The sequence below is a fragment of the Aspergillus luchuensis genome, chromosome 1, assembly GCF_016861625.1.
Source record: "Aspergillus luchuensis IFO 4308 DNA, chromosome 1, nearly complete sequence".
In the NCBI taxonomy this organism is placed as follows: Eukaryota; Fungi; Ascomycota; class Eurotiomycetes; order Eurotiales; family Aspergillaceae; genus Aspergillus; species Aspergillus luchuensis.
In genome coordinates this window covers 6,020,918-6,035,091 of record NC_054849.1, presented here as the reverse complement: position 1 = coordinate 6,035,091, position 14,174 = coordinate 6,020,918, and the positions used below count along the sequence as shown (strand labels likewise).

Here is a 14,174-nt window from a genome sequence, read left to right as displayed (position 1 = left end):
AGCATAATTATACGCCTCAAAAAACTCCATAAACCCAATTCCTGATCCCAACCCATTTCATCCAGAATATAAACCCATCGCAATTCCAAAACCTAAACAGCCACCTTCCCACCTCTCAAAAACCTCTCCTCTGAATCCGCCCTATCCTCCAAAGGCACACCCACATCCCTCCGTTTCACCCCTCCCAGCACCCGTCCCGGATACCCAATCAACAACAACATCGCCTGCAGCGCCATCAACACGGCATCAAAGATATACAACAGATATTCCAAATGCATAACGAATCCATCATTCCCCTCCACAAACTCAACGACACGATATATCGACCGAATGAGAATGAGTACGCACGCCCCGTAAATACACCACAGCATGCATTCCCACGAGTCGCGACGGGAGGAGGATGCCACTTGTCTAGTGGTGTAGTATTGCGGATTCTTCTTAACGCGATAATGGAAAATAGCGCTAGCGATGATGAAAAATCCGAAGAAGAGAAGTTGCACGGCTAGACCGCCTATGACGATGTGCGCGCCGTCTTCCATGGCGGAGAGGCTGCCGGCGGACATGTAGCCACCACCTGCAATAAAAATAGCTCGTTAGAGGGGCTTTTGAGAGAATTATGATGGCGTAGTATGGTATAGGTACCTCCGCATTGCAAGAGAAAGGAGATAATATCCCCGACGACGAATATCTTAGCGATATATTTCACGCGAAGGAGAGAGGCAGATTCGGCGTCGAGGTAGAGAATCAATCTGCCTAGGGTCATGTAGATGGAGGCAGCGAAGAGTGGAGGAGCGACGAGGATGAGCATGGTCTGGACGATGTAGGGACCGAGAGCGAGGGGGTCATTGTGGGAAAAGATTCGGGCGATGTAGCCGGCTGCTTCGACTGTTCATATCGGTATCAGTTAGTTTGGTGATGGGTTATATGCTGGGGAATGTACTTACAAAGTAACCCAATAATGAAGGGAATGAAATATTTAGACCGGTACCTGAAAGCCATATAGGTGTGGACTATGGCCAAAATGATGAAAACAGCAGTGAAAATGGCAGCAGCTGGTATCGACGGAGTGTATCGATAGAGGACGAAGGTGACATTGGTGTCGTTTTGGGAGGCCATTTTGGGTATAGTAGGGGTACGGAATGAAGGAAAGATTTGATGAGGATGGAGACTGTAGCACTAGATGAGATGAGATTAATATAAGAATATCCAAATCGCTGCATTGGACCCTGAGATCCTTCGAACCTTAGCATATACGAATACGTGTGGGTCCGCGGAGAGATCGAGCGGTCCGCCACGCCCTAACCGCCGTGACCCAAGGGACTAACATCTAAGTTTTTACTCGCAGAGGGGATAGGCTACAGAGTTTTCATGAAATGCCTGATGTATACGGCGGATTGATATTTATATATGTTCTGAGATGATAAGATTGCTGTTTGGGGGTGATAGCCGTAACGCCCACATCCCAACACGTGGACTTTCAGCCTCAGGACTCGATGGCTCGATAAATACATGAGGATAATGGAATGGAGGCCTGCGTTGGTAGATTAGATTAATATAGAAATTGGAGATATTTTCTCAGTATGGACTTTATCTGACAATCCTCACCCAACGAAACATCGTGATACTGACAGACCGAGGCCTTGAATATTGAAGAAAGCCTAGCCATCCAGGCACTCATATTCGATCCAGACATTGAAGGGAAATCTTTTCTCACATATCTACGTTGTCGAACACTTTGCCTTACTCAGTAGTAGACGATGTTCGTGGCGCAGACCAGGCCTCGATCCCAGGTCCCCCGCAGAAAAGGCTGCAATCGCTCTTCCTTTGAAAACCGTAAGTGCTCAACCTAGCAATCCCATTGATATAAAGTACATGCACTCCATTAAGGTCACCAATCACATACGTTGCCCTAGATAGACTGCCTGAAAATAAAGCTTAAAAGTCTAAAACTGGAAACGGAGTGTCTCCGGTGTGGGGCTGCTCTATGCGAAATATACGAATTTACGAGCCTCCCTTCCGAGTATACGAACATACGAAGGTGGCAGAATGCACTGCGCTCCACCAAGCAAACCCACCACGTTTTCGTAATGCTCAGAAGTAGTTGCTGAAGGAAAAGGAGTTTTCAAGGGACATCAATTGCTAGCCGCAGTGAACAATGTTTTAGCCTTGGCCTTAAACCTAGAGTCTATTATGGAATCGAGAAAACTTCTCCGTTTCACGAACCGTTTAAACGTGCAAAATCAGATAACACTACGCTAAAATTAGACTAGATAATAGGACAAGTTAGATACTTTAGATTGAGTGCAATAAAGTAGGTATAGAGTGTCCAGTTCCGCTCGATATGACCGCAGTTACAGTTTACCAGCCCATGAACCTTAGCAGCCGCTTTTTTGGAATATATTTGCGAGCGTCATCACGAAACAGCTGCTTCATGGCTCCAACTCCTCCAAGGGCTCTTCATAAAGGCCCAATAACTAACTCACCAGACAGGCAGATGGTCGAAAACATATAGACAGCGACCGTGTGATTCCCAGAATATATGTGGCCAGTGTGGCTAGAATGATTATAGGTATCGAAGAATATTCGTCACCAGCCACAATTAGCTGTGGGTACTACTTCGACCTATAACAGACTTTAGCAACGCTGTCGCCTTATATAATGGATGAGTCTGCAGGTCAATTTTCCTACCAAGGATGGCGAAACGGTTTGTGGTCATATGTTAGTTCATAAGCATGTAATGATCGCAATCATATCCTTCGTGGCAACAAAGGCACACGCAATCTTCGTCACGAATCACAGGCCTTTAATAGCCCACATTTTGATTATTGATACCTATGCCATCGTGATTCCTGGAATCTGTCGGCCTTGACACTCATCCATATCTGGTTTGGCATTGGCTAAATATATCAACGTGTCGTGGTCGGACTTGCCGTCTGACTGGCCAGGAACACACCAAGCACGAAAGTAGTGCGTATATATGCACATAGGAATACTACTGGAATAATACTGGAGAAAATGAGCTAGGTTAGCGAGGGGGAACAGCGTTTATATATCTTCGGAGAATTGCAGAATGTCCCGGCCACAGCGACTAGGATCGTTACCCTCTTTTCGCGAAGGCCCTGTTTTCTGTATCATGAAATTCTATATCTAGGCCCACGGCATGTATCTGACTAGCCTTCGACACGAATTGAAATCACCGACATCTGTCATTATGTCGTGTCGCCAGAGAGGATACTCTAGGCAGCCAATGGTGCAATGACGAACTTCGGGTAATGGGTCAGTTGTTAAAGGTTTCGGCTCTGAGGGTAACATTTGCAGATTCTGAAAGAAAGTGAAAGCGAGTGTGAGGCTATCTAGTTATGTGTACAGCGCGTGATACCTTGTTTGTTCTCATATCTTCCGCAAGTCTGCGTTGGAACGAAGTCAAAGAGGATTTGGTAAGGAAATCGGGAGTAGGCCGGACGAAGTCTTCACCATAAAATCGTAATAAACCTCGGTTATCCCGAGACGAACTCGATAGGCTCAATATGGCTGTACCTTAGCGGTCAATCTCCGATAAGTCTTGGCCCATGTGGATAGCAGCGGCGATGGAGAAGTCCAGTAACCCGATAAGGCATGTCGAGACAGCCTCCTGGTTCAAGAGCTCCGACTGCGTGTTAGACTAGGCCGAGGTTGTGGATATATCAAGGTCTCTATGATCTGGATTGGCGCGGCGAGGACACCCCAGAGCCGCAAGGCTATCCGTGCGAAAGCAGTGGACCTTCTGTAGAGATGATCTTCCACGTATTGGCTGTTAGCGAATGCTATCCGAGAACGACCTCCGGCGGTTCGATCTTGGTTGTTAGGCCTGAAAGCAGGTGCGATAACACCCGCCAGATTATGAAACCTTCCCACCGTCGAACTAGAAGGGAAAATTTCTTCTTGTCAGCACAAATGCCCAATTAGTGGACCAACAAACCCTGCATTTGGGTGGAACCTTAAGGGTTCGATAGGGATAATGGGGCTAAGCTCGTGCCAAGGCCCCTGAACGAGTCGACTATTTGCACACTAAACTTCACGCTTTACCCGGTCGGGTCCCCGAACCATCGGAATCAGGTCCGGATCGCTAGTTGCTTTCAAATCTCTACCACAATTTCCGATGTCGCCTTTTTGAGCTTCAATGGCCGGATCATTCGGGTAGGCTAAGGGTCCAAAATTACAACCGTTGAGCCCCTGTTGTAGGTCTTGTACCGTCTTGACAGTTGTTGTAAGACATAAGAACGATCGCTGAGATGACCTGAGAAAGTGAAAATTCTGTGTTGCTTTCAATCACGATTCAATCGCTGCTGGGGTCAAACTTGCAGCAACTAGGCATGATGTGGTCGTTTCATCACATTTCCGTTCTCTTATGGCTATCCCTGTTGGCACAGGGTGGTCTCGGGCACAACTCCCAATCGCCCTTGCTTCCGCATGAAGCATATGACTCCAAGACTAGTTCAGTTCAACTAGTATCCAGCCAGGATTTCAGCGATTCCAACCTCACACAAAGCTGTAAAGATGCTCTATACGCCACATTGAAATGCGACAAACATGTTTTGAAGCTTGGAAGAGGGGTCTATCATGGTAGTCTAGAAGAGTATCAGCCTGACTGACACTGTGTGTTCAACTGAATGTGGCCAGTCTCTATCTACCTTTCATGACAACGTTGTGGCACAGTGTGGCCTAGACGCTACAATCGCACGAGGAACTCCGGCTCTTTCCGTGATCGATAGCGTTTGGGCAGGCTGGAATGAAACGTGCCTAAGGAGTTCGAATGGGACCTACTGTAGTGGTTTGTTGGCTCCCACTCATTTAGATAATATAGGGTAGACTGATAGATTGCTCACGGGAACCAGAAATCATTGATAGATTCCCCTCAAAGGTAAACTGGCTGAAGTGGCGAGGCAAGAGTTTTGTTTTAATTGCTGGGTTCCAAAATTAAGGATGATGTCGCAGTCCCCTTATTCCGCTTGCAACAGTGCCTGGGGAGGTATTCTCAAGGGTGCACTTAGGAGTAAGTCTAAACTACCATGTACTGAAAACTGCAGTTTCTACGGTCTGTCCAACTGACACAACATATGGTTTTCCGTAGTGTGCAACCTCACGGATGTGTAAACGAAGCCGACTTCTGGACGCATTGATATGTCTGCTGCCAACCACCTGGCTCAACGGAAACTGGTGCACAATTCAACGTGGAGACCTGTTTGATTCGATCTCCATATCCCATTCCCTATTCTCCTCAGCTCTGTCTTTCATCCAGCCCATCCTGTATGACTGCATTGGTTCAAATAAGCGGCTAGGCTTGAGCCTACCTTTGACATGCGAGTATATCCATCAAGTTGATGCAATTGACAATTGCCCCACTACCGTCACTATCTTTGGGATTTGTGGATGAACATTGTAGTATAAAATGGCCTGATTCACAGCGATTCCGTATCCTGCTGTCAGGCTACCCGTATATTACATACTAGTTCCGTAACATACTGCGCGAGATGTATCAATGCTAGTCTGCCAGGTATTATACTCTTAGCTACTCCACTTACACTTTCTTTATCAACTAGTCTAGATCCCAGAAATTTGTTCCTTCTGTTTACATCTTCCTTCCACTGGCTTTTCTTTGCAGCCATCAGCCATAATGGCCTGTTACCCACGGATACCATACCCCAATTCAGTCGGCCTTAACGGACAATTGATTGGATGGACTCGTGTAGGCAATCTCACCGCTGTGGATGCGATCCTTGATTCCCCAGAGGCCGCGGATCTTCCCCGGCATGGCGAGACGGCGCTCCACGAGGCCATCAGGTACGGCCGGTCAGATTTCCTCCGTCACTTAATCGCCAGGGGTTTTGATGTCAACCAGAAGGGCCCCGAGCCATATGGTGAAATTTGCCTGACACCTATGCACTTTGTAGCCGCGAACAACAATGCCGAGATGGTGGATATTCTCCTAGATGCGGGAGCAGATGCGACCATAGATGACGTTTCGGCAGATGGATTCTGCGGCATTCTTGGTGGAAGGGAAGCGAAGCCACACACACCTTTTATGGCCGCAGCATTTTGGGGATCCCACGCGGTGATCGACCGGCTAATTGATCGCTTACCCCCAGTCGCTATTGGCAGCGATGAATGGCCTCTTGCCGTCGCTGCTGCAGCACTTCATCGTCATCCAAAGACATTGGACCTTCTGCTCCGTAGATACCCTTCCTCGGGGATACCACAAGATATTCTGGACCGCGCTTTGATTGACGCTGCTGAAAACTGGGACTATGATCCTTACCATGGGATATTCCCGGCCCTACCGGAGGAATCCTGGCCTAGGGGGATCGAGACGTTCCGGCTGTTACTTGCCCGTGGAGCCCGCCCGAATGCAGGACCCCCAATGTCCATCTACACATACACACCCTGGGCAAAGGACCGACCAATAATCCACGCCACGATTGACACCTCAATGGGCATGGATATGGTCAATATGCTTCTTGACCACGGCGTGGATCTCCCTGAGGGCTCCGGCGGGGGAGCAGAAGATAAGGATATCACACTTTTCGGCCGGGCAGTTCGGAACGGGCACCCTGATCTTATCCGCTTTTTCTATCAGCGTGAAGGTGCTGTGATAAATATGAACGAGGAACTCCCGCATAGGGACCGCTGTTATAAAGGTTACTTGCTTCACACCGCCGCGGCAAGTGGCCGTCTCGCGAACGTCCAGTTCCTGCTAGATCACGGAGCAGACCCCCTCAAGATGAACCCCGACGGCTACTTGCCCATTCATCGAGCATGTTTGAGTCGTTATCTCGACATAATAAAGCTTCTCTGGCCCCTAACCTGTCCTGCGGTGCCAGATTTGGCCAATTATCGTACGAAGGATGGCCAAACCGCCTTCCACCTCACCAACTGCTGGTCCTCCAGCCCCTATGATCCCGAAGTCGAAAAACTTAGTATGCGCCTTTTATACTTTTTCAAAGAACAGGGGGCCGATCTGAGCAGTCTAGATAGCCAGGGGAAAAGTTTCCTTCACCACATACTGCCACACCATGAGGACATGATACCACTGTTTCGTACTCTGATGGAGATGGGCGCACAGTTACGGGCCGATGCTCAAGGCCAGACAGAGCTCCACCTTACTCTACTTAATCCAGACTGGGAGCTGGTGGGCCTGAGGTTCCTTTTGGCCCACGGTGCTGACAAGGATATCAACGCACAAGACAACAAGGGCCGCACGCCGCTGTATTACTACCTGGAGACACATTATTATGAGCCGGAAAACAACCAAAGCGCTCGGCATATCCGGGCGGTTGTTTTAGATGTCCTAATGAAAGCCGGGGCCGATCCTGATATTCGTTCCGTTTCAGGCAAGTCTGCCAGGGAATTCGTGGTCGAGAAAGGGGTTCCGTATAATCTTGATGAGTAGAGACATATGGTGTATTCGAATATTGACAATTTATTGGTCACTGTACGATATTTTTTGGAAATAACGGGATATTTCAAAACTTCTGTAAGAGGCTCGGTTAGATTAACGATAGCATTATTATCTGATCTGCCCTATCGGAGTGCTATTCACAAGATCAGGATTTATGGTTGCACTAGTCATGTTGGGCTTGCGATGGCACATCCCTGTGACCTATGTATATCTATCGACATCCCCGTCAGCCCACACTCTCTAGGGAACCATATACACAACACCGTCAGACCCCCATCTTCATCACTTAAGCACCAGCAAGAACCCCGGTGGTCTGCATCATTAACATAGAACCCTACGATTCCGCATACATTTTCTGCCCGAAATAACCCCGGATTAATAACCACGTTGATATACGTCGCCGTCACCATAGCTGTCCTAACATCCGTGGCCTTTGACGCCTTTCCAGTAGACAGCTGTGCGCAGGGACGAAACCGCTAACAGAGTCAAGGCCAGCAGTGCTGCTGGAATTATTACCCGTCTGCTGCTGCTTCACTGGTCCAGTGTGAAATGGTCCCCCCTTGTTCACTAATCTTACAACCCAAGAGGTATGCACCGTAAGCTGGTTATTGTAAGAAAAGGACCCGGAATATTCAATGATATTCTGATTACTACACAAACTCAACGTACTAAGTACCCCTCCGTAAGGTTTAGATATTCACCTTCGCGCTGTAAATTTGTAGCAAATTCTTAGATGAATGAAAGAGCGTGGTTCAAGCTCTGGGCAGGTATTCCTTCTTCAAAGGAGCCAACCCAACACGGATATTGTATGTGTCAGGATCAAAAGATCCAAAGTCGAAAACAGCATAGAAGTTGCTCAACCAATGCTGTCCAATGATAGTATTGTAGCTGTCCCACGGATTGAAAGGAGGGAAGCAATGGTCATCGTCCTGATAACCAGGTACAGCCAGCTGATCGCCGGTCAAGTTGAAGGTAACGCCCTCACCATAGAAGCCCATGGTAAAAGAGATAGACCATGTATCGTTGAAATCGGAGCACAGAGGTCGGTATCCAGATGAGATATCGGCGTAAGAAAACGGGGTTAGGGCATACATGGCCTCAATCTGGTCGTTGGGGATGCTTATCGACGAAGCGCCTACGTCATTATATAGGTTAGTCCGAGTATTTCAGAAGGGATAGTAGTGTCGTATGGGGGTTCATACCGGTGTCGAAGATAACCTGGCCGTACCAGTTTAGGACCTCGCTTGACATGTTCTGGCCATTGGAGGTGTTGTGCCCTTGAATGCCAAGGAGATTTGTTTTGTAGATTTCGAACGGGGAGAGCATAGTCATCCACTGCAGATCACCATCCGCATAGATATCCTCATGGCTACCACCGAAAGTAAACACACCGTTGTTCTCTGGATCAGGATTCGACGTGGTCGACACACCGGAACCTGCGTATAGGGCAAATCGAGGTTCATCCAGAAGTCCATCCTGCATCATTTGTTCGAAGGCGGACGTGGTATTTTTGAAAGCGACGGTGGAGGATGCCAAACCAATGAACCCATCAGCTGCCAATGCCGCCCAGGTACTGTCGGTGATGACCGCAAAGGTTTGGCGATAGGAGACGTCAGTGTCTGGCACGGTGAGAATATCCGTGGCAGTAAAGCCGCTGACGGTGCCCCCGCTGTAATCAATGCTGTCTTCGATACCCAAGTTGACGCCGGTAGAAGTGAGATTATAGCTGTGTCGAGGGTAGCTGGTAGACGTCAGTAATATAGTCGTGAAATAAGGGGGAGTGATGTACTAACCCGCTCACGTTCACGCAATCATCTGTGCAATTGCTATCGAGCACCCAGAGCGTTGATGATCCAGTGTCGTACATCAAATCAAACGGGCCTCCTGGGGTTCCGAGGTCAACCTCGATGGTCCTCTATTTCCACGTGTTAGAAAACAAATTTGAGGGAGCTCGACTTCACATACATAACCATTTCGGACCTTAATATCGAGGTCCAATACATTACCCAGAGCGGCCGTGGCCAATGCCGGAAGGAGTAGCAGGTTCTTAGACGCCATACTGAATAATCAATTCGCGCAAGTTGAAGAAGGAAAACAATGGCGTGAATGACTCTATTTAAGCACACCAACCAACGCCTCCCTGGAGATCGAAATGCCAAGCCTTCAAGAATAATCCGAGACAAGTGACATGTGGTGGAAACTAGCGGGCCGGAACAACCGATGCTGTTGGACGAATGAGATACCCAGTGAGACACCCGGTTTCATCCTAGCCTTCATTTATTCAAGCCCTCAAGACATCCACTAACCTTCTATGTACAGAATCCGACCTAAGGCATGACATGCTAAAAATACTCCCAGCTAACAGTCGGACATGTCTCACTACTCAAGACAATTCGGTCTGATATTGGGACAATCTTGTATAAGAACGGCCAGTTTTGGAGGTACCGCTGTAAGCCAGTCCCATTGTGCTCTAGTCCCTGATGTCTTGTCGGAGTATCCGCCTCTACGGATCAGGATCGAGATAATTTATTGAACCCCACAATCCGATAAGAGTGAAAACAACAACAGCCTGGCCGGTACAGAGCTTATTTATACAAACTGTCATGATTCTATTGTTTCTGATTGCAGTAACCCAGCCTCTTGATCTGGAAGTCACGTGACTGGAAGTAGCTATAAGCCCCACAATTTGGCAAGGCTTGTTCATCCTCCTGAAATTTAACGTGTTATTAAGATGTAGATAAGGAGTAATAGAGAGTCGGGACTGGAAAGAAGACAACGAACGTAATATACGGCACTAACAGGAACAGATTGGTTGGTGACCGAAATGTAGTATCAATGCCACAGCTTTCTCACACATTATTGTACCCTTGGTAGGGCTTTGGGGTCTGCTCTTCTGAGAAAGATGTCATGTCATAATCATTGGGGTGACGGAGTAGCTGGCCGATTTCTTGCGGATGAATAACGTTGAATATGGTCATGGTGATAAACATCAACAGTGCATCAAAAATATAAAGGAAGGCCTCGTGGTGCAAAAGAAACCCGTTGTTTCCTTGAATGTACTCAATGAGTCGAAACATCGAACGGACCATGATAAAGAAGCTCGTCGCGTAGAGTACCTTCATGTGTTTCTTCCAAGGAATATGCGGAGAACAAGATCGAGGGAACGGATACTTCTTGACCTTCAGGTAGAAGTGGGTCGCAGTGATCATGAAAAATGCGAAGAAGAATATTTGAATCACGAGGCCGACGACGATGATGTGCTCGCCAGTCTTCATGGCAGATAGGCTGCCACTGGACTGGATTCCGCCGCCTGGACAGTGTCAGAGAGCTGTTAGATAATGAGGGATTTAATAAGCAGACACGTACCTGCTCCCTGCAATAAGAACGAAAGCACATCACCTGTGACAAATATCTTCGTCAACCACTTCTTTTTCAGCAGTGCGTGGGTTTCAGCCTGTAACACTAGGATAATTCGACCGAGTAGCATGTATATAGAGGCTGCAAGGAGAGCAGGGGCGAGTAAGAGAAAGAGTGTCTGCACGATGTATGGCCCGAGCGTCCAGTTGGGGCTTTGCTTGCTGGACATGGCACGTCCGATATATCCGATGATCTCAACTGGGAAAATCAGCGTATTGCTAGGATATGAACAGTGAAGAGTATCATACATATACCACCTATGACAAATGGAATGAAGAACCATGTGCGAGACTTGACCATTTGAAAGACATGATACCCTGTTGTGCCAATGAAGAGAAGGATGAAAAGAATGGCGCCACCCATGCTGGGGTCATAGCGGTAGAATGCGAATTCATAACTTTCTGAATCTCTGGGGTCCAACATTTTTGCATTGAACGGAATGAAACAGCAACCAAGTACAGACAAATAAGATTGGAAAAAGAGTGTGGGAAAGAAATAATAAGCAGTAGTTAGAGAAGAAGGGCCTGGGAAGTCTTTCGAATACCAAACGGAGGTAGTCTCTGTTATCAAGCCGGGTACTTATACTATCAGTCCATATTACCATGGGGCTTCGAACAACAGACTAACAGAAAATGGACCCGCACAGGTGAGGCTGAGGAAATGTCCTGCAATGAAAAACTTGTTGTCTATAGGATGATACTATGGGGCTACGGATACACTTTTCAGTACTATGGCTTTAGCATTGTTCGCCCAGCGAACGGGGTGACTTATTCGGGTCTAGAAGTCGGTCGGATCAAGAGGCTTGAAACAGACGCTACTGTCTACGAAGTAGCTGCTATTGGATGTAAACATCTTATGCTGAGCAGTTGGTGACCTTTTCCAGATCTATAGTGGGGCTCCATTCGTATATTCGTTTAAGCCGGAGGACCCCTGTTTCTATTTTGGTTCGTTTTCGTTTTCGTTTCCGCCCAACTTAAAAATTTTAACAAATCCAACGCTGACCAGAATCGGTAGAAAGTGCATAAAACCAGGAAGAAAATCTTTCTCTTGGAGATAATCTGAAATTTCATTCATTTTATTGCAGAATGATATATGCTCCTTGATTTTATGTATGACATCTGCTGTTTCGATTTTATTGCTGCCCTACAAGTATTCCACTGTGTGATAACCGAAGGCACGAACGACACATTCTACTAATCGCTCTGATAAATAAAACCCTTGATCAAATGGAATTGAGGTGCTCACTACGGTCACGACAATGTACAGATGGCTATTTCCCTGATCATTCTTTATATCCATTGCTTGTCCTGTCGACAAACAGTCTCCCTTCGCTAACGCGGTCCGCTACTAACCACTAACCCTTTTGACATGAACGTCTCCTACCAACCCGCGCATTTCCCTAGCAGCATGATAACTCTTTCAACTATCGAAATAAAAGTCAAGTCGCTTATTCCCCTCGTCCGTGGTTGTCTCCAAGTAAGTCGCCTTCTCCTGGGCCGTCATCTTGTCCCACTGAGCCTTCTTCCAACGGTTCCGAGACACATAATAAAACTTGGCCAACGCGTACATGACAATAGTGGCAACATTGATCGCAATCAGCTGTCTATTTCCACGGCGATATAGAGGCTTATCATCCGATCGGTAAATGTTGGAAGAGGCAATTCCAGACAGTTGAATCATGATGTTAAAGACCGCTGCACCGACCGCTCTGGTTCTGACACTGTTACTCAACCGTGAACACCAACTCACCTGGGCAGCTTGTGGATTCGGCCAACCCAGTAGAATGAACGAGACGGCATAGAGCCCCCAATTGGAAAGGCTTCCAGCAGATGTATAGAGGACAATGAGGAGTGGAAGGGACCACAGTTGTGTCAGGAGGCAAACAATTGAGATTTGGCCCCAGAACTCTGATAAGAGCGCGACAAGTACAAGGTTGATAGCGGCAAAGACAGTCACTGGAATGGACAAAAGGGTCGTCTGGAATGTGGAAAAGCCGATCGCCTTTAGCGATAAGGTCAGATAAGACTTCGGAGGTGAAGTCGGGATTTCGAACATGATCCCGATGATATATATCGGCCAGAGATCGTAGTCTTTCAGACTCTTCCACAACATCCCCAGGGACAATGCTTGGCGATTGTGCATGTCGCCCTTGGATGGGTCATCGCGCAGCACTCTGTTGACGATGATGGTCTCTTCTCTTTCTGAGAAGATTCCTTTCGGGTTCCACCACGTTCTGGTCTGAGTGGGTCCAGGGACCAGAAACAAGAAGCTTAAACAGCCGATCACGAAACTGATCAGCGCTTCGATTAGGAAAAGCCATCTCCATCCTTCTCGCCCGTCAACTCCGCGCATATGCAAGACACCGTACGCAATGAAAGATGCGATGACACCCGATATCGAATCAGTGAACCAGAACAGTGCCAGGCGGAACGGCATCTCCGCCTTTGTATAGAAATAGGACAAGTACAAGATGGAATCGGGGATAAAGCCCCCCATGAACAGCCCTATGAAGAATCGACACGCGAAGAATCCCGCTCGGTTGTGCATGAAGAATTGTCCTCCGGATGCAAAGCTCCACAGGATGATTTGAACGGGAATCCACCGATCAGGACCGATTGCTTTTCCGAGCATCTGCGAAGGGATTTCTGCAATTAGAAATCCTACGCGGTACATGTTCTGCGCATTGTTGTAGTCGTTCGTAGTTAGGTTTAGATCGCCGAGAAGGTTGTCGGAGTTGGCGTTGCTCAGGTTGCCTCGATCGAGGTTCAACCCGAAGAACATAACCAGGATCCAGAGAAGAATTGACCAGTCTGTTTTACGTCGGACTTTGTTCTCCTCACGATAGGTCCACCGTGCGCTGGGATCGAAGCGATGAAGATTCTCATATTTTGGATGGGGCTGGTAGAAAGGTGCGAGGGAAGGGTCGTCGAATACACTTCTAGTGGTCGCGATGGCATCGGGGTCGTGTTTCTTGGTCCGACGGAAGAGAGAAGTAAGGACTGCATCGGAGCCAGGGGAATCATCCGGCTCGGCAAGGTTCACGTAGCTTCCATCTTTCAAGTCTTGGCTTCTGTCAACTTGATGATCGCGATCCAGAGAAGACGCAGCTTTGGAGGAATTTCGCTCCATAGTCAGAGCGATCCGTATACCAGACAAGAACAAGACGGTATAACAGCTAACCCAGGGCCGACCGAGATAGTATGGCTTGCTGGAGATGAATGCACGTTGGTTATCTTGAAGTTATATACATGTGATGGGTACATAGGGCAGTAGCCCCTCGAGGCTAGAGTACGAAGGTGCGTGATCGACGGTAACGATGAGG

The 14,174-nt window shown here is 47.7% G+C and overlaps 5 protein-coding genes across 5 annotated transcripts; 1 reads left to right on the top strand and 4 right to left on the bottom strand.

The window, feature by feature from the left end:
* Positions 1-92: 92 nt before the first annotated feature.
* AKAW2_12043S (RTA1 domain-containing protein) lies at positions 93-1,116 on the bottom strand (the record flags this gene model as incomplete). Its single annotated transcript, XM_041684595.1, has 3 exons — positions 93-574; positions 643-885; positions 945-1,116. 3 exons carry the CDS (start codon positions 1,114-1,116, stop codon positions 93-95), a joined length of 897 nt encoding a protein of 298 aa, XP_041538763.1.
* A 4,537-nt stretch (positions 1,117-5,653) lies between these two features.
* Positions 5,654-7,426, top strand: AKAW2_12042A (ankyrin repeat domain-containing protein; the record flags this gene model as incomplete). The annotated part of the gene is made up of 1 exon (XM_041684594.1): positions 5,654-7,426. One exon carries the CDS (start codon positions 5,654-5,656, stop codon positions 7,424-7,426), a length of 1,773 nt encoding a protein of 590 aa, XP_041538762.1.
* Positions 7,427-8,187: 761 nt separating this feature from the next.
* Positions 8,188-9,493, bottom strand: AKAW2_12041S (pepsin-like aspartic protease; the record flags this gene model as incomplete). Its single annotated transcript, XM_041684593.1, has 4 exons — positions 8,188-8,570; positions 8,638-9,176; positions 9,229-9,350; positions 9,401-9,493. The coding sequence occupies 4 exons, from the start codon at positions 9,491-9,493 to the stop codon at positions 8,188-8,190; spliced, it is 1,137 nt and encodes a 378-aa protein (XP_041538761.1).
* Positions 9,494-10,284: 791 nt separating this feature from the next.
* On the bottom strand, positions 10,285-11,275 carry AKAW2_12040S (RTA1 domain-containing protein; the record flags this gene model as incomplete). Its single annotated transcript, XM_041684592.1, has 3 exons — positions 10,285-10,745; positions 10,802-11,050; positions 11,101-11,275. 3 exons carry the CDS (start codon positions 11,273-11,275, stop codon positions 10,285-10,287), a joined length of 885 nt encoding a protein of 294 aa, XP_041538760.1.
* Positions 11,276-12,271: 996 nt separating this feature from the next.
* On the bottom strand, positions 12,272-13,981 carry AKAW2_12039S (putative MFS transporter; the record flags this gene model as incomplete). The annotated part of the gene is made up of 1 exon (XM_041684590.1): positions 12,272-13,981. The coding sequence occupies one exon, from the start codon at positions 13,979-13,981 to the stop codon at positions 12,272-12,274; it is 1,710 nt and encodes a 569-aa protein (XP_041538759.1).
* Positions 13,982-14,174: the final 193 nt, after the last annotated feature.